Source organism: Impatiens glandulifera, chromosome 9, assembly GCF_907164915.1.
Source record: "Impatiens glandulifera chromosome 9, dImpGla2.1, whole genome shotgun sequence".
Taxonomy (NCBI): domain Eukaryota; kingdom Viridiplantae; phylum Streptophyta; class Magnoliopsida; order Ericales; family Balsaminaceae; genus Impatiens; species Impatiens glandulifera.
This window is the reverse complement of record NC_061870.1, coordinates 30324626-30350812: the sequence shown is the minus strand read 5'-3', so window position 1 is coordinate 30350812 and position 26187 is coordinate 30324626. Positions and strand designations below refer to the sequence as shown.

Genomic DNA, 26187 nt, shown 5'->3' with positions numbered 1-26187 from the left:
GAATAAAAATATAACGGATCATTTTCATTGTCCATTTAAGTTTTCTTTTTAATCTACAACCCTAAACCACAATGAATAACTGATTTCTTGCAATTTCATTTGTAATACTAGTAACCGGTAATTTCATTTGTAGTAACCGGTTTATTGTAATTTCAAGCTAGTTTCAAATGTGGAATTTGTAGTTATCAACATTCAATGTCAAGCTAGTTTCAAATGATTCCACATTTGTGGCATCGATGCAATTAATGGAAATTTCATTCTTTAAAAAAAGAGTTATAAAAGTTATTGGATTTCGCCTTTTATCGGCATGCTTGTAATGTCTAATGAAGTTCATTCATTCGCGAGATTAACCAGGTGATGGTTGTGTGTATATTTACCAAGGCAGAACACCCTAACAGGCCTCCAAGGGAAACTACTGGATTTTGACATATAATTTCAAACACATTTGTTTTAATGGACTAAATAATAAGTGGCTGTTCGCCTAGGTTGCAAAGCATGACAAAAACTATGTAAATAGATTTGCTATGAAAGTGATGCAAAAGGATTGTAAATTTGTAACACTAGTTTTAAGTAGTTAACATTAATAATAATCTAACTTGGTGCATCTCAAAAGGTGGGTACAAGTACAAGTTACAACCATTGAAAATGGAAATAGATGCTACAAGCCTACGATTTACAAAGTTTGGCAAACACTTAATTAATACATACATACATAATAATAAATTAAGAAACGCTGATTGGTTGAGAAGTAGGTGCCTCTTTCTTAATCTTGCATCTGTAGAAGGTAAACAAAATTATCGCAATTAGCAAATGATCATGACCAGAACCTAGAACCTTTTTACTCAATACCCGGCATTGCAAAATCTATCTGATCATATGCCATGAAATACCCCAATAATGACACCATGATTGTGAATACAGTGGTAGTTTGTAACTACTACATGGTATGCATTAAGATGCAGTCTCAGAATATAGAACCAGTCTATGATTCCACACAGGGTCCATCAAGTCCCAAGGCATTTTTAGAGGAAGTTACAATTAGGGTAAAATTACCCAGAATCAATCACTTCATCAAAACCCAGATGATTTTTTTTAGAAAATAAACTACAATAAATAAGCTCTAAGTATAGGGAAATGAGAAGGACTTACCTATTACATTTAGACCGAGAAGAGTAATTGTGATTGTTGCAACTTACGCACATCCAATCACCTTCCCGCCACTGTTTTGCTCTGTCAAGTGAGAGGAACAAACACAAAGGAAAGGGAGGAAAGAATCATGAGCTTTAACAGCGCTATGTTCACATTATTAATGGAGCATTAAAACTGCTTACCCTTTTCCGAAGATGGTAGGAATAGTAACCGAAGGTGGAACTTGCACATCTTCCACCAAACCAGAAGGAGGTGCCAAGCTTTCATTGGGACGTGGAGGAGGAGATGGATAGGCAATTAAACTTTGGTCTTCACTCAAAACATAACCTTCTTCTAATGCAGGGTACACATACTGCAATCCACGCATCTGAAAAAAATAATCAATGAAAATATATAACAAGAAAGTGAAAAGGAGCCCCAATTGATGATCTACATCACAGACAAATTATCTTCTCTATCTAATTACCTGTCCAGCTTTTCTTCTCTTGTTTTCCTGGCCATTACCAAATTCCTCTGTCGCTAATCGTTTCGTTCCATGAACTGTACAATGAAAAACTAAGAAAATATACCACTCCCAAAAAATAAAATAAAACTTACAAGTTGTATAAAGCAACTTCCGGGAATACTTTGTAAGTTATTCTTGAAAGAAAATAAAATGAGCAAATGGTTTGTTTTGTTTACTTTGAGTTGCTTTGCTTTGATTGTTTCGAGTTTTGTTTTGGTTGGATTAGTGTGGACTCTGGAGGGTGCGTAGTTGTTCTTGTGACTTTGCATTTATTTTTGTCGTTGTGATTAGAGGACGTTTTTGTAACACGTAAGCATACGGATAATTCTATTTTTCAAAAAAAGAAAAAAAAGGCATCTTATTTAATTTAGGTTCGGAATGTCCCAAGAACAGAACATAGTTGTGATTAATAAAGGAAACATGTGACTGATGGCTTTAATGAACTCTTGCTCCAGAATATGTAAATTCTAGAAAACACCTGATATAACTCTATGACCTTATCTGTCTTTCATCATTCTCATTCAAGTCGCTTATAAATTTCAGTAACAGAAAACAAACGAGGCCTACAACACTTAAAAAACAATTAATGCAGCTAGAAAAAGAAAATGATGGTTTACCTGGTGGTATGGAAGCATTGCATATTTTACACTGCAAAATAAAGGATTGACAAGCTTAAGTAAACTAGAAAACAGAAAATAATGCATGGCAATTTGCAAGCCTAATGCAAAAAGTTCTAGTAAAAGATCCTACCTGCTCACAAGAAGAACAGTTATGGAAACCACAGGTGCATGTCCAGTCCCCATTTCCACAACCTTTAGTATTTGATGATGTCTTTAAATCAGTCACTATAGAAGACCCCTTAGAGCTCATATGCATAAGAGCTCCATTGCCTAGTATTCCTTTCCCCTGATTTGGCTCCACTCCTGCTTTCCCCTTAGAAATGTGAGTCGGATTAATAGGTAGTGATTCAGGCAATGCTGTTGCTGGTAACGAAGCTTCTTCCTTTCGTCGCCCACACTTTTTGCATTCCTCTCTTGATGCATAATTGTTGTTAGTACAACCTATTGATCCATTACCCAATCGTGCAGGCAATTCAAACACATTCAGGATGATGAAAAGAAAGCCAAATTTACACATGACCCTCTAAGTGATGATAATAATAGGGTTTTTAATATTCCAATGAGATAAACAAAACCAATATTGAAGAGAGTAGCCACAACATCATATTCACTGTAATCAGTCAGTTCTATGCAAAGAAAACACAAAATAAGAAAGCAAAGCCACATAACCACACTACTCTATTATAGATTAAGACAGATAGCAACATATTATTGCAAACTAGGAGATACAGATTGAGTCAGTATAACACATTTTAGGTTAAGTTACGCTCATGTATTCGGCGTTTGAACACTCCCAACACAGGGCAGATTCGTACCCAGAAACTACGCCACAAACTGGGTCTCAAACTGGGTGTCAGTTAGTCTGGAAGGAATGAAATGCTTACCAGTGCATACCCAGTCGCCAATGCGAGGCAACCACTTGGAGTCGGCGGGGGTATTAGTGTCGACGAGGAGGCGGAGCTGCTTACATCTATTGCAAAATGATCTGAAGGCGTAATTCCGATTACTGCAGGCGTTGCAATCCCAATCTCCCTCTCTCCCTTCTCCTCCTGTTCCCATTTTCCTACACCAGAATTGAGACACTCCCTTGCCAGTTTCCACTTTCAACTTACTCCATGGGTATTGTCTTCATCGCTGAAGGTTTAAGTTACTATTTTCTCCTTTTCTGATTTTTTTTTGTTTTAATTTGTTTATTATAAACTTTAAAATGTAAATTAATTAATTTTAAACAAATATTATGTAATTTTAAACAAATATATTCATTATAATAATATGTATATAAAAAATTGCATTTGTACTCTATTTTTTTAGCTCAATATTTTAATACTAAAATATATTTTCGTTTATAAACTAAATCGATTTTAACCAAGACAGTGTAGTGATAAAAAAATGCTAATCCCGTTGACTCAGATTAAAACAGAAAGTGGTCTATAAAAATAAACTCTTAAATAAATAAACTTATACCATTTCAAATTTACTATAATAAAATTTTATTTTACGTGTTTATAAATAATTTAGATTTTACTATTTTATAGTATTTTATATTAGAAAAACAAATTTATATTTATAAATTATATAAAAATATTATTTATTCAAATAAATAAATTAATATAATTAATTGTGTAAATGTAATTTTTATAATCTATTTGTTTATTATTATTTTTTAATTAATTTAAAATTTAAATATATAATTTTTTAATTCTAGTCCATTATAAAATATTTAATTATATATAAAATTAATAATAATATATAATTATTAGAATCCGCCAACGATTTAAACTTAAATTTTTGTGTTTGACGATATTGATCTTAAGAGTTCATTTGATTTCAGAGTTGGGTCCCGAGTTTTGGTCTAACATAACTAAGAAAATATGAATTTTCAACGTTAAAAGGATTGATAAAAATATTATTTTTGTGAGATGAATCATGACTAAATAATAAATTTAAGTTAAATATTGAACTATTATAGATTTTTTATACTTAACAAAATTAGTAATATGTTATTTATTTTATTAAAGGGTTGCAAAGTCTTTGATGGTTGATGGATGAAGTAGCTTCATTTAAAATTCAACTTTCTATTTATTCAATTTTTTTAAACTAGTCATTCAATTTTTTTAAACTAGTCTCTTTCGCTATTTAAATTTTTAACTCAGTATAATATTTTTTTATTAATATAATAACTTATTATTAAATACACATTATATATTTAATTATTTAAATTATTATTTTTTATAATATAATAAATATTATCATCATCTTTATAAATAATTTATATACGTTGTTTCTTTATCAATTTCTTGTTACGTTTTTTTATAACATTTCATGTATTGTTATTTTAAAACATTTTCATCCAAATTTATTTGAAAAGATTGAAAGCAAGTCATCAACATATAAAGTTGTTTCATACAATCAGCAAACTGGGATCTTTGAGGTGACTATTGCACGTTACAAAACAAATAATTTTTTTTGGAAATGTGACAACAAGCATATCGTCGACCTTCGTAGATGATTGTGTTCTTGTGAAAAATGGTATCGGTATCACTCTCCATGTTCGCATATAGTTGTTGATTGTTTAATATGCAAGCTTCATTGAACTCAATATATTAAGTCATATCACAATTTGACAACACCTTCTAAGATGTGGCAAATGAATTTCATCTCATGCCTAACGAAGCATATTGAACGTTTTCATTAACACATTGTTGAGAAATATAATAATCTCATTCCCAATGAAAATTTAAGAAAGGAGAAAAATAAACGAGATCAAAGTCAACGAATTCGAACTTAAATAGACAATTTAGGAAGGACCATAATTTGTGGGATGTGTGACCAAGAAAGTCATACTAAACGTAGTAAACGATATGTTCTCAGCAAAATTGTCAATAATTTTAAAATAAGATTATTGTAATATGTTTTATTAATTATCAAGTCATTGTATTTGTTTCGATCCTTTTATATTGTTTTATCGTTATCTTAAATGACTTTTATTTTTATAATTTTCATGAATAATTTATAAAAAAATAGTTATATTAAAATAATTGTATATTAATTATTTATAAAGGTGATGATAATATTTATTATATTATAAAATAATAATAATTTAAATAATTAAATATATTTAATGATAAATTATTATATTAATAAATAAATATATATATATATATATATACCAAGTTATTAATTTGAACAGTGAAAAGACTAATTTATAAAAGATTGAACAGGCTAATTTGGAAAGTTGATTTCAAATAAATTTACTCTGAAAACTCTCCTTGTGGGCTTACTTAGTCCGACCTCTAAATTATTTTAAGTTATTTAAAAATTATTTCTTAATCAAATTAAAAAATTTATTAATAAAAATATCAAAATACTTTTACTTTACTATTATTATTTAAATTTTAAATATAAAAATTATTTTAAACAAATTTTAAATAATTCATTTTTTATTCAACAATTTTTTTAAATAAAACTTAAAAAATTATAAAAACACCTTATTAAACTTGCTCTTAAATGTGGTTTTAATTAGTATTTTTTTTTTTATTTTAAAATCCATATTATGATATAATGATAATTATTTAAATACAATCACAAAGATAATAAAAAAAAGTAATAATGTTCATTTTATCCCAACACATCTAAAACAATATAAGATTCTAAAAATATACCAGTGTAATTAACATTATTATTTAAAACCCAATAAACCTATCATATTTTTTAACCAACAAATCTCTCAATCAATTAACTAATATATTAAAATATTTTTATTTTATTTTTATAAAATTTAAATAATAAAATATTATAGTAACCAAATCAATTAAAAAAAATAAAAAATATTTAGAAACCTACAATAATCAAATATCAAACAAGCTCTTAGAGTTCTTTATTGATTTAATCAAAACTCAACCAATTTATTACATAATTTACATTTTAAACTAAAATTTAATAAATTTGATAATAGATTAAATTAGGTGTTTTTTTTAACCGTATTAATGATGAGAATATTAATATAGTGTTTATTTAAAATTATTTCAACCACTCAATGTGAACAAATATTATTCACTCATTTAAATTACTTTCTTATAATAATAAAAAAAATTATAAAATACTTTTATTTAAACTTTTCTTTGACCATGATTTGAGTAAGTATAGATTTGTCCTTATTTGAGTAGGGACAATATTATTTTAATAATAAAACTCTTTCATCAATTATGATATATTTAAATCTATTGTAAGAAAATATTTAAATATATTAAAAAAAATGATAAATAAAAGATGAGAAAATATAAATATATTGTGCGTGCATGAATCGTGAGGGAGGAGAGAGAATAACAAACGTGTAGAAGGTAGAAGAAGGAAACAGAGAAAGTGGGACCCACACCACCATAGGGGAAGATATCAAACTGGTGGCGGAGAGAAACCTGGGCAGCCTTTCACAGGTCTCGTCCTGTCCCTCCAATCAATCTCGTGGCCATTATTCATCCTTAAAAACTTTATATATTTTTTTATTTAATCACAATCTATATATATTCCACTATTATTAATTAAATTATTTTTTCTAACAATGTTTTCATTACGGTATTAAAAGCTCCAATTTTATTTACTTATCTCTAATGTTTTAACTTTAACTAGGTCAGTGCTTTAATATTTAATTGTCTATTTATTATTGCAAAAATTATGTAAATAATAAAAAAAATACATATTTTAATATGTTTAACTAAAAATTAAATGGGTGTAAAGGAGTTTAAAATAATTATTACATATCATAATAGTATAGAGTCATGACACGAATTTATATAACACGGTTCTTCGAAATTCTAACAAATATAAAACCGAGACAGAAAACGATGCTCTTAAGAATGTTACAAAGACTTCAGTATTCTAACATGTTATAATTGCACCAATAATTGGTTGATAAGCCTCTTTTGTGTTTGATCATATTTGTAAGAAGACATATGAGTTTACGTAACATTTATCAGAGGTGTTCTAGTAAGAAATTCAATTTCGAACATTTTATCACTTAATCGTGAATATAAAACTTTAAAGTGTTTTTAATGAGAATCTTAAAGAACCATTCTTCCTAATTGAACCATCTAAATAGAGTTGTTAAACTCACTTAAAACACAAATATCAAATAAAATACAAGTGCTAATAGAAAAAAAGAAAAATATACATAATGATGCAACAACCCTAGAGGCAATTTCAATTTCAATTGAATTGCATTGCAATATATAGAATGGGCTCCATATATACATGTCTTCTCAAATATCCATCCAACTCTATTTAGACACCATAGTCTTTGAGGTCCCATTGCCTCAACTCCAGATTCCTTCCTGACCTCCCATTGCCCCCATTCGCAATTCTTCTATTTTCTTCTGTTCTACCATCTTCATCTTCATCATCATCACCACCTTCAAATCAAACAGATTTATCCATCCATATATAAATATATATATGATCTTCTTACATTCCCATATATTTACTAACTCCAACTACCCGTGTACAGATACGACTCTTGTTTCTCTAGCTGCCTCTCGTTTCCGATCCTTCAACTTCTCTTAGGTCAATGCTCGATTCAGTGCACCCATGGCTGGAACTCCGATTTAGGTGATCCGTCGAACACGAATTCAACCAGTTTGACTATACGCTGATTCCAGTTTTCCCTATTGCCGTGCCCGAAGATGCGGACGCTCTGTGATTCGTGCGAGAGCGCCCCTGCTGTATTGTTTTGTGCCGCCGACGAGGCCGCGCTTTGCCAATCCTGCGATGATAAGGTATTTTCGTGATTGTTCAATCTTACATATGATTAGTACAATCTTCTAAAAATTTCGTCTTTAATATGATGGATTACAGAATCAGTATTATGAATCGTGATATATGTATGATTGTATGAATGAAGGATCTCCATCTTAGTGAATACCTAAGTTAAAACACTCGAATTAATCTCACTAGACTTTACATTTTTTTGGAATCTAAAATGTGAACAAAGGGTTAAGCCTATATCCCCAAAAACCCACGTAACCATTTAATCAAGCGCATAATTTACCGTATGACGGGCTCGAACCCAGACCTCTAAGGAGACTGGGATATCCACCTCTTGTTGCTGCTAGACTAGAAGTGGCTAGACTTGACATTTTAGTATATGGGTGCAGGTACACATGTGTAATAAGTTAGCTAGTCGGCATGTAAGAGTTGGTCTTGCAGAGCCAAGTGGTGTTCCTAATTGCGACATATGTGAAAATGCACCAGGTATGTGCAATTTCCATTCAAATTTGCAGAGGAAACTGTTGTTCCTATTGTTTAAAGATGAGCATTTCACTTTTGCAGCTTTCTTTTATTGTGAGATAGACGGGAGTTCCCTATGTTTGCAATGTGATACTGCAGTACATGTAGGTGGTAAAAGAACTCATGGAAGATATCTCGTGTTGCGACAGAGAATCGAGGTTTGTGAATTGTAATGGCTCAGGGATTATACAAGTTTTCGTTCAACTTCATTGATCCTTTGTTTCAATTTGATTTGATTTGCAGTTTCCAGGTGACAGAATGAGTCCGGCTGAGGAACTTGAGGAAAGTAAAAGGAAGCAGAACCAGTCGATGATGGAAGCAGAAGATCAACACAAACAAGGGGCATCTGGTGGCAATGCTGATGGGAATCACAAAACTGAGAACAATATGATTGATTTGAATATGAAACCCAATCGATTACATGAACATGCTTCCAATACTCAGGTCAGGCTACTGGCAGCATTGATCCTAGTTTCAAATTAAACAATTTTATTCATAAACACTCTTCTTGTAACAACAGGACATCTGAATACATTAGTAAATGTATCTTCAAGGCGGCGAAGAATGAATCTTGACTGTGGTCATGGCAATGTCTTGGATAATGTTTGTGGAAAATACTTTGAGTTTTGGTTTTAGAAGATAGAACACTGTCTTATAACACATGGCTTTCTCCTCTCATTGTAGTTTTACATTTAAAACAAGCATATTATATAGTTTATTAAACTTATTTTATTTTGACCTATTTCTTTTGTAGAAAGTTGTGATTTTATTTGTCAAATAAGTCATTGACTATTATTTTCATTATTTGTAGGGGAATTTATTTTTTTCCATTATTTAACTACATTGTCAAGACCTTGTTATGTGGGTGTTTGAGGGAATTTGTGTTATATTTTTTATTTTTTTTTGTGTGTGTTAAAGGTTTTTTTGAATAAAAATATATTAATAATATAAATATATAATGAAAAGGATTTTTATTTTTTAAATAAGATATTTTTGAGATGTGTGATTGAAAATAAAGCTTTCAACTTCACTAAAAAAAATCCACATATACTAATTAAAATTATAATATTTTATATAAATATATATATATATTTTACCTTTTTAACTTGTAAAATATGTGTGACTACAAATTTTAAATATTAAATTTTAAGTAAATAATAATAACTTAGGTATTTAAAAATAAAAAAAATAAAATCTGTCCGATTCCATTTCCAAACAACAATAGATAATTTAGGATTTATATGATCTCTACTTTGTTGATCCCAAAGTTTATAATTAAATCATCTAGCTTGATAAATTTCATTGAAGAGAAACACACCAATTTAGAACAATTCAATATATAAAATTTCAAGTTGAATTTTTAAAATACAATGATTATATGAGTTTTCAAAGAGGTTAAAAGTTTATTTTAGATAAAATCTAAGTTAAACTCTTATTATCTAAAATTTATCATTTTAAAATTTTACAAATTATTTTTATTTTACCAAATTATCTTACTAATCTTAACGAAATAAAGTGAATTTATATTAAAATTAATACTTATTCAAATAAAGAAATTTATATAATTGATTTTATAATTATGATTTTCATGATATTTTAAAATTAGTTTTATACTTAAATATATATAACTAATTTTATTTTAAAATAAACTCCACATTTAAAAATAAAAATAAAAATTGAGGCTCATATGTTAGGATTTCAGACATTTTTTTTTAAAACTTACAATTTATGACTATTTATTATTAAAATTATACAAAAATGAGAGTTGTCTTTAACATGTTCAAACACATTTAATTTATTATCTATTTGATATTTATAAAAAAAAATCAATGTCACTAATTTTATATATAATCTCAGCAAACAATTGATTTTGACTATTGATTTTATGAAATCATGTAGTTAAAACTCTTAATTTCCTTTTATAATTAAATTAGTAATATTAATTAATTAATTTATTCATAAATATAATGTAAATAATAAATGAATATAGTTTAAAACTGTCAATATAAAACTTTGTTTGCTATGAATTTAACAATAAAAAAATCTTAAATGATTTAAATGAAAATGTACAAAATTTTAATTGGATCCCATTTTGAGTTTTATAATTCACAATTTATAAATTGTTGACCAAGTTAACTCTTTTTGAAGATTAATTTAACATAAAAAAAACAATACACCCAAATATAAGTTCTCAAAACAATTAAAAAAGCAATTTGAAAAAAAATCATATAAAATCCCAAAAAGTAGTGCAAGAATTCAATTTAATTATATTTTTATTATTTAATTGAAAAAAACTATTTGTTTTAATTTTTTTTGTTAATTTTTTTTTTTGTCAAAGTTATATATATATTTAATAGCGTTTACAAATACAATTTAAATTTAATCGGTAGAGTGAATTAATATATGAAAAATTAAATAGATTTATAAGTCATATTTAAATGTTAAAAAAAAAATACTTTGAACGTGAATTTTGAGTCGTTCATAGATAACTTTTTATAGGTGAGCCATCTCTCACTTTATTTATCATTGTTTTACTTTCTGCACTGTTTCGTCGCCTGCTATCAGTGTTCAGACTTAAATATGTTTGCTCGCTTTATTTTATTATTTATTTAGTTCTTTGGATCGTCTAAATGTTTGAAAGAGTAAATGTTTAAATATATTAAGATCTTGTTGGGTCAACTCTTCTGATAGATTTTGCTCTTTGTGTATTTTTGTAGTGAGATTTTTGTTTATAACAATCCATTCGATTCGATTCAGTATTCCTGATTTTGTTGAAAAGATCGATGTTTGTCATGCCAGATCGCTTTTGTTTGCTAGTAGGAGAAATTGTTTTAGGATTTATATCATTAATAACTTCTTGACAATTTAAAAATTTTGAACGTCATTGAATCTTAGGTCTTGGTGGTGATGATAGTAAATTTGATTGCTTCCATTTCATCGAAGATAACGTTTAATTTCTTTTGTCTTGCTAGCAAACAATTTCCATGTGTTTGTGCTAATAATGGGTGCAACATGAATCATTGTTAATGGCTGTGTCGGTATATGCAATGAATATGTTTTTCTCGACCTGAATTTTAACTTATACTCGAGGTTTTGTTGTTCTGAATAGTTTAGAGATATTTGCATTTTAAAAGTCAGTATGTTCTTGTACAATTATGTTCAAAATTTTGTCCACATTAGTTGTCTGTCCTTTCAAAGTTATTCCATTTTTTTTAAATTTGCCAAATATAATCCTGAAAATTAAAATTAGCTATCTCAGGGTTCGTGGTGTGCATATTTATTTTTTGCCAAATTTCTGTAATAAAAGTACATTCAGTTAAAGAATGTAGAGTTGTTTCATGGTTAGATTGACATTTTATGTATAATAAGTCATTTTGGAATTTTTTTTATCAGCGAGATTGACCTTCATTGTAATTGCTTCTTCTTAGGCTCTCCTTATAAATTTTTATTTTTATTTTTAAAACCAATTTTAAATCCCAAATATTTTACAAATTTGATTTTGACTAAGTTTTATTAAAGGATTTGAGGTTTCTTCAAAATAACTTATTTTCACATTATATGTTATTTCGTGGTGTGTATTTATTTGTAACTCTATTACAAATAAACGCTAATTGAGTCAAATAACCGACCAACCCGTACCCTAGTTGGGGGGGTTTAAAAGAACATTACAAGATTAGGAAAAAGGAGGACTAAACAGAAAAAATACCAAAGCTATGAAGTTCGCGTTGTGCCTAATCGCTTCTTTGTCTTTGCTATGGGGCCTCGCCGATGGGTCCGTATCTTCTCGTATTCTTCAGCGATTAACCATTTCTAGTAGCACTTACTTGACCACTCAGGAACTCTGGTTCAACCAGACTCTAGATCACTTCTCCCCTTACGTACTCTCTCTCCCTGCACATCAAATGTTTGAGTTTGGGCGGTCCTATGCGCACACCACTATCTATAAAACTTCTTTATTAGCTTACCATTTATCAATCTTTGCAGGATCATCGCCGATTTAGCCAGCGGTACTACGAATTCCTTGATAATTTCGCCCTTCCCGATGGACCCATTTTTCTTAAGATATGTGGAGAAGCAGCATGCAATGGCATATCAAATGACTACCTCAGTGTAAGACTACGATTTTTAGATGTCTGAATTGAAGTTGTGAATTTTTAATAATAATTTGTGATTAATTGGATAGGATAACTGGTTAAGCCACATTCTTATCTATTAAGCATGCTTAAAATGATTTATTTTATAGAACCTTAAATCAGTAATAATACGAGGTTGAAAGACCCTTTTCCTTTCTCCTATTCTTGTTTGAGAGTGCATGTCAGTTTGCTGCATATTCTTGTGTTTTCTAAGTTGTTTCTTAGTTGATTTAGCATAATTTACATGCTCAAAATATTGGATTATTTTGTTATGTTTCTGAAACTGAAAACTTAAGAGTTAAAAATCTCACATTTTTAGCATTATCTACAGTAGGTGAACTTCGAATTCAAATTAAAGTTCTTACATATATCAACACCAGCCCAGAGATTCAGCTTCGCACATACTTGTCTTATTGCTGTATTAAGATTCTCATAGACAAAAAGGAAAATCGAGTGGCTGTAATTTCATGCAGGTTTTAGCAAAGAAGTTTGGGGCAGCAGTAGTTTCTCTGGAGCATCGTTATTATGGGAAAAGCTCTCCCTTCAATTCCCAGAAGACGGAGAATTTGAAGTATCTCTCATCTAAGCAGGCTCTTTCTGATTTAGCTGCCTTCCGTCAATATTACCAGGCTAGTTCTTTATACAATTCCGGTCTTCAATTGTTTACCAGTTAAAGACCATCTTCTAGGTTTCTCACAAACTTGGTGATGTGCTAATAAATAAGCTTTGTAAATGTAATGGAGTTAATGTGCGTAAAACTGAGATATAATTTTTATCTAATTCTTTTAACTAGTAAAACGTAAAAGATCCATTTGATCATAAAACTGATAGTTCAATTCAGACAAAAAGGAAAATTAATAGTGAACAATGAGATATTACAATTACAGTATTTACTCTTATTACTTTTCTTAGTTTGTCACATTTTTGGTTTCCTCATTTATGTTTACAGGATGTTTTTTTTTTTTTTCAAAATGTACCAGGGTGCTTGTGTCTATGTTTGTTGACCTTGTAAAACACTGAAAGCACTTAACAAAGACGAAGTTTGTTAGGCTCTTATTCTGTTATTTTTCTGCTCCCTATGAGGACATCATCTCCCATTTCCTTTTCTTCAAATGGCTCTCAGCCTCTCATGTGGTTTGTGATATCATGCAACCACTATAATTCGACTGTATGAAGTTCATATACTTCACAAGTATTATTTTTCTAGGGAAAATTGTGATGCTTTATGTAAGGAGAAATTAAACTTTTGCATTAGATAGATATAGTCCACGAGACATCATGATCATTTGCTGCCTACATTCTAAATAGGTAGATTTCTCATTGTTTGTTTCCTAAATTGTTTCTGTTATGTGTCATCTTAGGACTCACTAAACACCAAACTGAATAGATCCAGTGTTGAAAATCCATGGTTTGTCTTTGGTATTTCATACTCTGGAGCACTTAGTGCATGGTTCCAACTCAAGTTCCCTCATTTGTCTTGTGGAAGCCTAGCAAGTTCTGCAGTTGTTCTTTCTGTCTATAACTTCACCCAATTTGACCGTCAGGTAAGTTTCATCTTGAACATTCTATTTCATTTACTTCAATGATTCCTTAAAATTGGATCCAGCATCCTTGTTCCACTGCTTACAATTGTAAACCTCATGGATTGTGCTCAATATATTTTCTGTAACTGCTTCAATGTGTCTAGAGCTTTAATCTTGATTCCTTGTTCCAGATTGGCGAGTCTGCAGGTCCACAATGCAAAGCTGCATTACAGGAAGTTACTCATCTCACTGAACAAAGACTCGAGGATGATAAAAAAGCAGTGAAAGCTTTATTTGGGGCTGAGTCCGTAAGTTGTATTTTCTTCTGGACAATTGGTGATATCAGATTACTGAATATAATTTCATCCAAAACCTGTTTTGATACTTCAGATTGGTTTATTCTAATGTCCTATCAACAATTCATATGAAATTGCTCTATCCGGTGTCTAAGGTCTTATTATATTACCCATTTTCCCAATTTGTATATGTTTGCATAGATTTCTGGGGATCCTTTCCACTACTTTATTGCCAAAATCATAGCCTCATTAAATTTAATAAGTATAAGTTTGTGTGAGTTTTAAGAATAGGATAAGCTGAGTAGATATTGAGCCTATTTGGAGCTATATTTTTGTTAAAGTATGTAAACTTCTCATTAATAAAATGCTAGTAATGACGTGAGGAGCGATCTTATTACATAAGTAAAAACAGAAGAAGACACATTGTCACAGAGACAAAGAAACCAAGAAACAGAAACGCAAACGTAACAAGTGTACATTTTTCCGAATCATATGCACATGAATATTTATAAAATTATAACAAAACAGTAGATTATAAGTTGCGAATTTAGAAACTAAAATCTTAAGTCATGAGTTAAATTTGTTGCCGTGGCTTACAGTTTGGGCTTCACTTATTGTAAATCTCTGCTCACAAGGTTATTTTCATTTCATTTTGCAGCTTGATATTGATGGTGATTTCCTGTATTATGTTGCCGATGCTGCTGTTACAGCTGTAGGTATCCAGCTTGCTCTGTGGGTTTTCTTTATTACTTCAGTAATCTCATGGTGGTGATTACTCTGTACACATTTGCAGTTTCAATATGGAAATCCAGATAGGCTATGTTCCCCTCTCGTTGAGGCAAAAAAAAGTGGAAAAGATCTTTTGGTATGGTTAAACTGATTTTATTTTTTGCCATTTTATTCAAACAACATTCTTTTTGAAAGGTCAACTTTTATATCATTAACAAAAACGTGAACACGAAGTGTGTTCACTTTTTAACAGTCAAGGGGCAAACAGAAAGGAAACTTTAAGAAAAAAAACAAAGTCATGTATCCGAACAATATTGAGTTTTGGTAATCAATGAGATGTTATTTTCAGTTATCTTTAGGTAAACATTCAAACTTGCAACCAGAATAAAGAAAACATTCAAAAGCTTTGTCTTTAATATTCTTGTATTGGACTTAGCTTACACAGATGTATCCTGTTATGGGCAGGAGCCAGGAAGCCAATTACTTAACACACCATTTCATGATTTTCTTATCTTGTAATTTCTCTTGTGATTTCAAGTTTGATGTATTTTGTCACGACGCAGGATGCCTATGCCACATATGTAAAAGACTATTATGTTGGAACTTTTGGTATCAGCGCGGAAACATATAATCAGGAGCTTTTGAAAAACGAAACTCCTGCTGAAGACATAGGTAGGCTGTGGTGGTTCCAAGTATGCTCTGAAGTTGCTTATTTCCAGGTGGCACCATCAAATGATAGCATCCGTTCTTCGAAAGTTGACACAAGGCATGTGTGTTAGTCGATAATGTTCCCCTCGGTTCCATCTCTTTAATTATATGCAATCCTAGTGAGTTCACTAAGTTGTTCCTGACAATTGACAGATACCACTTGGACCTTTGCAAAAATGTATTCGGAGAGGGTGTGTATCCGGATGTTGACGCAACAAATCTATATTATGGAGGCACAAATATAGCAGGTCCAGGCACCAGTTTATTTTTGTTTATCACAAGCATTTTTAGTTTTATGCTCTACCTTTCTTTAGATCATCTTATGTGAAAAATAACTAGTAAAAATCTGATAAAACCCCAATGTGAAATGTACATTTTTTATTATGATCTGGATAATAAAATGTGATAACAAGACGGCTCATTAATATATTCTTTTGGAAAACTTATTGATTTCCAGGTTCAAAGATTATTTTCTCAAACGGATCACAAGATCCTTGGCGACACGCATCCAAACAGACATCATCCCCAGAAAGTGAGTCTTCAATTCCTTTAATTCAAGACAACGACAGGGATTCAGTTGAACTACAAATATCTCTCATTGTTAGCCACTGGCAAACTGTTGTTGATCTTGCAGTCCTTTCATATTGCTCCTATATTTTTTCTCAAGCTCTAGTTTCCCGTCTTCATAACCAGGAACATATTATCTTTTCATCCTTAATTTGACAGTAGGAATACTATTTTACATTCTGTTTTGTAGTGCCATCCTATGTTATTACTTGTCATAATTGCGGTCATGGAATTGATCTTCGAGGATGCCCTCAATCTCCCCTAACCGCTGAAGGTAAACAATTTTATTTTTCATCATTAGCCATGGATATAAATTATAATTGCCTTAGCCATGGAATTTCATGTTACAGGCAACTCCCGAAATTGTAGTTCTCCCGATGCAGTTAACAAAGCGAGAGAAAAGATTATCGAACACATAGATCTATGGCTCTCACAGTGCTTTCCCGAAGCTAGAAGTGCGATGTGAGATTAAGAAGAAAGAAACTCTTAATGCCATATAGTTTATTTTCTTGAATATTTATATTGTACCTTGTATTATATTCTGTATGAACATGTATAATAAATAATAAGAAGTAAGAAATATGTTACTTTTTTATAATTACTGAATGGTTAAAACTTAAAAAGCAATCTTTTTCTGAAGGGTAAAACTGAAAAAAAGAAAGAAAGAAAGATGAAAGGATAAAGGAAAACGTGGCCGTTAATAATTGGATAAATCCAGGTCGACCTACGTCTTAATAATCCATCTCTAATGGCGGGCTGACTCGCGTTGATGAAGGCCAATCACGTGTAGCTACTTGCTAGAACAGGGTGACCGGTGAGAGAGATATATATTCCAACGAGCCGCGGTGCTGCACCATTTTCTTCGACTCCTTTCGCCGAAAGCTCACCACCGGCAACTTGGTTGAACTTAAAATCGACAGTCGGTAGGTCGGTATTTGTTAAGCTCATGATTAGCGCCAGGAGTTGCTCTGTAATTCATAAATCTAGGGTTTTAGGCGGTGGGATTGAGGTTAAGCTTCCAAATGGAGGCTAGAGAATCATCTTCTTCTGGTGCATTCATGCCTTCATTAGAAGTTGTGGACAGCCTGAAACATCCAAGTACCGAAGGGCGGGAACAGACTCAGAAAGTTGAAAATGCGCCGCTTAATGGAGTTCTAGTAGAGGCCGCAACGGCCTTAGAAGATGATAAAGTTTCTAGGGACGCCGAGGAGAGATCTAGTCCGGCTCCTGTGAGTGTAGAGGTCAAAACTTTTGAGAATAGTACCGGGAAGCGGAAACGTGGTCGGCCTCCAAAGGGTCTACCAAAACTTCCGCCGCCGGTGAAGAAGAAAAAAGATGAAGAGGACGTGTGTTTTATATGCTACGATGGAGGGAGCCTTGTGCTATGTGATCGCAGGTGAGTGAAGCTTTCTTACTAGTGTAGTAGTCATGCGCATTGCCAACTGGGTTTATACACAATTGTCTTTTTCTGAAATGGCAGAGGCTGTCCAAAGGCATATCATCCAGCTTGTGTTCAGCGGGATGATGCATTCTTTCAATTAAATGCTAGATGGGATTGTGGTATGCTGCCTGTGTATTCTTTTTTCTCTGCATGCCTGACTAAATGAACATTTGATTGTTTTTTTGGTACATGATATATGGTATATTCTTAGCATTATGAGATTATATGACATGTTGAGGATAATTATATTTGATCGGAATGTTATGTAAGAAAATATCCTCTAGAGTCTAGACATTATCAAAAATACGGTTTCTCTTAGTTTTCTCCACGGTATAACAAATATCAAACTAGTACACGCTTGTTCATACAATCATTGACCAAATTCACCAATGGAGTTTTGAGTCCGTGAGGTAAAGCTTCCACTTAGACAAGAAGTTGACTTTTAATAGGTATCCCATGGGAGGTTGACATAGAAGAGGAGAGTTTTCTTTTGACCTAGGCCAGAGGTCAAAGTACTTCTGACACTCCATCGTTGTTCAGGGTGTTGGCAATCTCGTCACCCATCACAGCCTTTGCCAAAGTTGATAGGATTTGTTGAGCCTAGTATCTTGCAAGAGCTCAGGTGTCTCACACTGCCTTTGTTCACTATTAGTGTTGACCTTTGCTTCACTATGAAGATTCCTTATGACTTCTGAAATTGCTAGACGATTGCTTTGGAGATATAGAAACATGGTTGAACTTTTCGGTTACTAACATTCTTCTCATTATGACACATCTCCAACTTTCCTGTTATGTACATTTTTGCTCTATTAAGACATTTCCCTTTTCTGGTTGATTATTAAATGCGTGGTTTCCATGACTTTTTATTTTTATTTTTTATCTTAATTCATCTTGAAGTTCATTTACAGATGTAAATATTTAATGAGAACTGAGTTTGATGTTTCCCCTGTTATCTTTGTTAATTGCCATATTTGTTATTCACTATTTTCTTTTGGGTTTCCTGTTCTGATAGCCTTTTTTATTTTGATTTGTTCATTGACTATGTATGTTATGCATTTCAGGTTGGCACCTTTGTAGCACCTGTCAAAAGTCTGCCCATTATATGTGCTACACTTGCACATATTCACTGTGCAAGGCATGTACTTGGGGTGCTGATTATGTGTATGTACGAGAGAACAAAGGCTTTTGCTCAATGTGCATGAGAACTATTATGCTCATTGAAAACAAGGACAGGAGAGAAAAAGAAACGGTACATAGTATCTTTCAATTAACACTTATTAGCATTTTGGTAACTCAAGAGTATTACTTACCTTTTATTACAATGTTTTATACTCCAGTATATATATATATATATATATATATATATATATATATATATATATATATATATATATATATATATATTATTTGTAAAATGGTCATTTTATAGGTGTAATGAAAACGGGAAATTACAAAGGAACAAAAAAATGAAAAATTAAAACATAACATGGAAGAAAATGGAATCAGAAACACGTAATAAGAAATTAACACCAAATTCAAAACAAACATTAACTCCAGTATATTTAATGCATATGCAAAGTACAATCTCTCTTAACATGCATGTTGAGTGAATAATATTCTCTCAATCATTATTTTTGGCTATTACATCACAAGTAGTTATTTGAAACAAAACAAATGGATAAAATTGGCAATTTTTCCAATCAAGACAATTTTGAAGTTATACAGCAAACAAATAAATAATTTTTGGAAGTTACATTGTTTGCTTCAACTTTCTTAGAAAAGGTCTGAACGTTAGGAAGAGCTCCGAGTAGACAATCTATCTAAAGAAATAATAATCAATCAAAGGTAAATCTTTTTGGCTATGTTGAATGATGATAGAGGGTTGTAGTGTGGATTCCATAGGTTTCAATCTTGCAACTTGCCCCCTCCAAAGTAGTAAATAGAATAAACTAGTAATTTCTTGGCTTACTTAATTCTGTTGCTTTTTTAATTAGCATGATACAATATCTATTCAAACATGACACCTTTCATTAGTATTAGTTCTATGCCAAACATAATTTTGTCCTTCTAATTTGGGCAGGTGGTTGTAGATTTTGATGATAAGAGCAGCTGGGAATATTTATTCAAAATGTACTGGTTTTACTTGAAGGAGAAGTTATCTCTAACTTTGGATGAACTGATGAAAGCTAAAAGTCGTTGTAAAGCAGATGGTGACACTGTTTATAAAGGGAAATATATGGATGATGTTAGTTGTAAAAATGGCCTCAAACATCCTATTTTGGGAATCCCTCCTGAGAGCAAGGAGATGGAAATATTCAACGGTAGTAAGTTGAGTAATCGACATACAACGTTACTTAGTGACAATGTTTCTCCTACCAAAAATAAGCTAAGTAGTGATGAAGGTGCACCTGTTGCTGCATCTGCAAAATGGGCATCTAAGGAACTCTTAGCGTTTGTTGCTTATGTTAAGAATGGTGATATGTCTAAGCTGTCTATACAAGAAGCACAAGCGCTCTTGTTGGACTATGTCAAAGGGAATAACCTCCAAGATCCCAGCCAAAAAAGCCAGATCATTTGTGATGCTAGACTTGTCAAACTCTTTGGGAAACCACGCGTGGGTCATATTGAAATGCTAAAACTCCTTCAGTTCCACTACCCTATAAAGGATGAATCCCCTGAAGATGTTAGTAAGCGTAATATCTATCCTGCTGTTGCAAGTCAAGCAGATGGTAAGGCTCACAATTGTAATGTTCTGGTAATGGCTAAAGAGAAGAAAAGTAGAACCCTTGAAATGGCACCGGACGAAAGATCTCTCGCATACCTAAATGAGTATGCTGCAATTGATGTTCATAACATTAATTTGATTTACTTGCGCCGCTGTTCGCTGGAAAATCTAATTGATAAGAGTGGTAAGCTACATGATAACATTTTGGACTCCTTTGTGCGAATAAGTGTCTCTGGTGATGATCATGAGCCAGATATTTGTCGACTTGTCCAAGTTGTAGGTATTCATCAAAACTTTTTCTTACCTGCTTGAACTATCTTGAAGAAAATGATGGTCATATCAATTTCTTTAACAATTGGAAGTTAATAAAGAAGGAATTGTGGCATTTGAAGTATTGGTGTTCTACTTACAGGTACTTGCAAGGTGGGTACACCTTATAAAATTGGTGAGAACACAGTGGATGTTGCACTAGAGATATTAAATCTGGATAAGAAGGAGGTTATTTCAATCAGTGCTATCTCAAATCAGGAGTTCTCTGAGGTAACTGAGTATTCTATTGTTTCTATGACAGATCCTCAACCTTTTCTTCTGTGTCATTTTTGCTCTTGCTTCCTGACAATAATTTGGTCATTCAGTTCTAGTTCCTTGTTCTAATGACTTTTTGCTATTAATGAATTCAAAGCTAGTGCTGTTTCTTGAACTTTTACTTCCATTTCAACTTTGTGATATGCATATGCCATGGGGATCACTTTTAATCTTTGTTATGCAGAATGAATGCAGACGTTTACGCGAAAGCATAAAATGCGGGCTTGTCAAACACTTGACTGTAGTAAGTTTAAAAGTCAATTTTTGTGTCTTCTGGATTTTACAGAACTTATCTTCTGTTAAATGATAAATGGGTGGTTGTAGGGCCAAATACTGGAGAAATCAAAGTCACTCCGGGAAATTATAGTGAATGATGTAAGTTTTTCTCTGTGCTATTAGTTTAAATGTAGGCAATGGTACTAGTTTTTTACTGTTGGCCTTGTTACTACTGCTAGTTTGCATGCTTGTTATTTATAATGGTTCTTTTCATTCTTAGTACAAAATGGGCGTGACAGTATATTTACTCATATATATTATTTTTAATACTTCCCATCTAATAGTGGCTGGAAAGAGAAGTACTACGGCTCAATCAGCTGCGGGACGAAGCAAATGAGAAAGGGCAAGAAAAAGAATATCCTTTTTTATTGCAATACTTCTTGATTTTCCTCAATAAGTCCTTTTACTTTCTTTAGATACATGGTTACATTATTGGGCATTAATTTTTTGTTGCTTTGATGGATTGGTTTTATTCTCTGGAATTGACCCCTTCAATAGCAACCTGAAAACAGGCTATAATAATTTAGAGGACTTGAGATTATGAGTTTGCCTTAATCCTCTCACGCTTAGAGAATTTGTGGAGAAAATAGAGATCATGAAGACACCTGAAGAAAGGCAGCGAAGGCTGTCAGATGTTCCCGAAGTACATGTTGACCCAACTATGAAAGCGAAAAATCGATCAGTTGAAGCCATTGGATTATTTGATGACAAAAATCAAGGTTATTTTATACTCTACATTAGAGTTGTCATAGATCCAAAGATGCATGTGCTGGCCTTCTTATCTCTTATTTTTCTCCTTTTGACACTTTTCCAATTTGATTCTCACAACCTCACATTCACTTTCTCCATATCTCTCTCACCTCTCATACACACACAAGTTGGGATTACTCTTCAACTATAATTTCTTAGTTCTATTTAAAACTTTTTAGTTACTTGTGTACTAATTTTCATTTTCCTCTGATGATATGCAGCTGTGTATGGGAAAACTAAAGTTTCTGGATTAAAAAGAAATGAAAGGGAAGCAATTTCATCAAAGGGAAACAACATGTCATACGAGACTCGCAGCAAGAAATTGAAGGGTGTGCCTAATAACATTGACATAAAGGAAAACAAGCTTACCACATCTGATTCAACCAAAGCCTCAAATGGGGACAAAAGAGTTGAAACTGTGGTTGGTGATTCAAATAGTTTAGCTACTTCTCTGTTTCAACCAAAGCCTCAAATAGAAGTAACTGCATCATCTGCCGTTGTTACGTCTATGCCTTTTTCTGGTATTGCTCCAAAAGCTTCAGTTACTTCTCTTTCTACTGGAATTGGATCGTCCACTGTGGTTACTTCTATGCCTTTTTCTGGCACTGCTCCAAAAACTTCAGTTACTTCTCTTTCTACTGGAACTGCATTGTCCGCAGCAGTTACTTCTATGCCTTTTTCTGGGATTGCTCCAGAAGCTTCAGTTACTTCTGTTTCGACTGGAACTGCATCGTCCTTGCATAATAATGAAAACGAGAATTCTTGGCATTACAGAGACCCAGATGGGAATATTCAGGGGCCATTCTGCCTTTTAATGCTGCGTAAATGGAGCATATCTGGATACTTCCCATCTGATCTTAGAATATGGAGTATGCATGATATGGAAGGGAACTCCTTACTTCTTATTGACGTACTGAAAGGCCAGCAGCCCAACAACAAACAAACATCACTTCAACACAATCTCAATCTCCCAGTTCAAAAAGTTCAAGTTGTCAAAGAGAATGCGCCCAGTTATTGGAATGGTGGATCAAATAGCAACTTGCCTTTAGCTAGTCTAGATGATAAACAAAGTGTCAGTTGCCAGGATAAATTAGTGCAGGGTGCTGGGTCAGGATTGACACCTGCTTTTAATTGCATCGATATAAACAAGACTGGCTCTCCTTGCCTTGAATCAGTTAAAGTTAATGACCTCTGTTCTAAGCAAACGGAGACTTCTCTACCACAGGAATGCAGCAATGATGGAAACCAGATGGCTCGTGAAACAAACCAGGGAAATCAATCTAATGATCAAGGCTACTCAAGTTATTCCAGCTGGAGGTCTCCGCCTTTTGTGGTTCCTCCTCATAAGTTGGACCTTAACACTTCTTTCAGCTTTGAAGCCAAGTCAAATCTGGCACAATCAGAGATAAAGTCTGGAAATGATATCTATTCAGATGCAAGCACCAAAGACCGGCAATCATCGGAGTCATTTACTGTTCATATTCAAGGGTCTCAACTCCAAAATGCACCAAACCCCACGTTAAACCTTGATTATATTGACAAGAAATCCATTCCGAAAACACAAGGTATAGCATGCTGTAAAGAAAAACAGAGTGACCAGGAAAAGAAATTCCAAGCCTCGGACAAGAAGCAATCTTTATCTCTGTCGTCAAATTTCATTAATAGGGATGATTCTGTTCCTAGTTGGAGTAGTTCTTCCGGTTTGTTTCTTGGTGGGTCAGTACCACCACGGTCCAATGAATGGATGGGACACTCCCCTGCTGCTACTGCTGCTTCAAAGGCGTCGGTTGAAGAATTGGGTCTGGGTCTCATATCTGTCCCTCAAATGAAGCCGCCAGAACCGACACACAGTTACGGAGCTAACAATATTACAATCTCCCAAACTCATCCGGCGTCAGGCTGGCTAGCTATGGTGAGCGAGCCTATCGAGCTTAGCACTTTGGCAGAAGAAGAATCAGTGTCGGACCTGCTGGCGGAGGTTGACGCAATGGAGTTCCAGGGGGGCGGGGGGTTGCCTTCCCCTACTTCAGCCATGAATTATGTTGATTACTTGTTTGAAGATACTGTAAACGACTGTTTTCACCCTACTGGGACGTTGAACCGCACACTTGACACCACCAAAAACAGTGATGTACAACCCATTATGATAAATGAATCAATTGGAACACTTCATTCTGAAAAGAGGAGGTCCCAGGGTCAGTCGTCCTCCCATAACTGGCAAAGAGATTCTTCTGCCTCAAATAACCGCATCCCCGAATCATCGTCATCAACAACTTCCTCCACAACAAGCCATGACATGGTTGTTGACAGAGACGGGATGAGGAGACCATGGTCAACTAGTCTAGGATGGGAAGGAGCAGCAGCAACCCATGAGAATGGAAACATGCATAGGTCCTCCGTTGGATCAGGTGGGTATTCGGATTCCAGTGGCAGATACAGTACTGGAGAAGAGAGATTGAATGATCATAGGGAGTTGTGGAGCAGACATTCAACGGTTGGGGGAGGAAGCAGTAGTAGTGATTACTTCAGAACTCCGGCTCATCCTCAGAAAGGGCCAGGGCAGAGAGTATGTAAACTTTATGAGAGTGGGCGATGCAAGAAGGGGGCATATTGTGAACACCTACATCGTTGAGGGTTGGTTGGTTGGTTAGCTTTTTAACCTCGTATATTACCTGACATTGGTTTTGTTAGCTGCTGGCTGGCGTAGAATCAAAAAATTCTTTTTTGGGAAGAAGCTTTTTATTGTAAGATTATGTTTCCACGGTATTGTTCATGTAATGTTTTGTGAAGAAACAGAAAGTACAAAGGAAAAAGGTATTTAGTATATTAGAGCATAATATATATAAGTCACTCTGTCTTGTCTTTTGAGTTTATATTAGATCAAGTGACAACAACTGAAGCATCGGGATCATTATTGTAATAATCAAGATTTAATATTATTAAATTGTGAATGAAGAATTAAGATTTTGGAGTAAAAGTTAAAGTTAGGATAAAAGGGGGGTTGAATACTAATATTAAGTAGAAATGAGGGGGTGGAAATATTTATGTGCCACTTGGCAATCATGCAAAGAAAGATGGGTGCAGGTCTTTCACCCATTTCTCTCTCTTTTGTGAGGATTATCTTCTCATCTACTTTTCTTATTCTTGAACCAACAGCCCTCTCCATCTTCATTTCAATTGAATTTCTTTCTATCTTCTTCAAAGTTAAAGTCTACAAAGTGAGTTACAACGGGAGGAATCACCCAACATCGCTAAGGGAATTTCAGGTAAGTGGATGTATATACATTTGGTCTTTAGGGCTCTACATTTAAGAGTACTAAGGTTGATTTGGTCGAGGTAAGTGGCAAGTAGTTTTAACGTTAGATGATTTTTATGTTGTGACTATGTAATGTGAAGAACGACAAGATATATATTAGTATGCGTAAAACCCTTAAGTGTGGGTCAGATTTAGTTGATGCATGTTAGTTTTCTTCCACTTAGTGGATGCATGTTATGTTTCTTCCACTAAGAAACTTAGTGGATGCATGTTATGTTTCTTCCGCTAGTCGGATGCATGTTATGTTATGTATTGCATGTATTTGCTAAAACCCTTAACCTATGTTAAGTAAAAAGTAAAGTAATAACAAGATGTTATCATGATTCATTATGCGCAAGTAAATAGATGTATTTTACTTCGCTTACTTAGCATTAGGCTAATAGTTCAACTTTTGATGTAGGTGAGGATGCTAAATCGCATTCTGATGTTTAAAGTGCAGTTGAAGATAAGTGATCGTGAGGTGATTTTGTGCTTGGCAAGGCTTATAGACCTGTAGAATACGTCAAGTAAATGATTTTGGTAGTTGTCATAGTAATTGACAACTAGATGGAAGTAATATATTTTGGGATTAGATTTTGTAAGAAA

At 32.9% G+C, this 26187-nt stretch overlaps 4 protein-coding genes across 4 annotated transcripts; 3 read left to right on the top strand and 1 right to left on the bottom strand.

Annotated features, from left to right (window-relative positions):
* Positions 1–430: 430 nt before the first annotated feature.
* LOC124914909 (calpain-15-like) lies at positions 431–3405 on the bottom strand. The gene is made up of 7 exons (XM_047455536.1): positions 3159–3405; positions 2405–2715; positions 2272–2302; positions 1616–1689; positions 1332–1516; positions 1150–1230; positions 431–775 (listed from the first exon to the last, which is right to left on the bottom strand). The coding sequence occupies exons 1-7, from the start codon at positions 3331–3333 to the stop codon at positions 724–726; spliced, it is 909 nt and encodes a 302-aa protein (XP_047311492.1). The 5' UTR covers positions 3334–3405; the 3' UTR covers positions 431–723.
* A 4140-nt stretch (positions 3406–7545) lies between these two features.
* Positions 7546–9290, top strand: LOC124914888 (B-box zinc finger protein 19-like). Its single transcript, XM_047455511.1, has 5 exons — positions 7546–8042; positions 8421–8517; positions 8596–8711; positions 8797–8997; positions 9074–9290. Exons 1-5 carry the CDS (start codon positions 7950–7952, stop codon positions 9080–9082), a joined length of 516 nt encoding a protein of 171 aa, XP_047311467.1. The 5' UTR covers positions 7546–7949; the 3' UTR covers positions 9083–9290.
* Positions 9291–12231: 2941 nt separating this feature from the next.
* On the top strand, positions 12232–17103 carry LOC124914035 (probable serine protease EDA2). Its single transcript, XM_047454497.1, has 12 exons — positions 12232–12431; positions 12538–12663; positions 13160–13315; positions 14048–14230; positions 14401–14517; positions 15164–15217; positions 15299–15370; positions 15798–16000; positions 16096–16190; positions 16400–16474; positions 16700–16783; positions 16860–17103. The coding sequence occupies exons 1-12, from the start codon at positions 12267–12269 to the stop codon at positions 16973–16975; spliced, it is 1446 nt and encodes a 481-aa protein (XP_047310453.1). The 5' UTR covers positions 12232–12266; the 3' UTR covers positions 16976–17103.
* Positions 17104–17234: 131 nt separating this feature from the next.
* Positions 17235–25144, top strand: LOC124914033 (zinc finger CCCH domain-containing protein 44-like). The gene is made up of 10 exons (XM_047454495.1): positions 17235–17905; positions 17990–18069; positions 19012–19199; positions 20031–20955; positions 21088–21215; positions 21445–21504; positions 21585–21635; positions 21821–21891; positions 22101–22255; positions 22508–25144. Exons 1-10 carry the CDS (start codon positions 17532–17534, stop codon positions 24916–24918), a joined length of 4443 nt encoding a protein of 1480 aa, XP_047310451.1. The 5' UTR covers positions 17235–17531; the 3' UTR covers positions 24919–25144.
* Positions 25145–26187: the final 1043 nt, after the last annotated feature.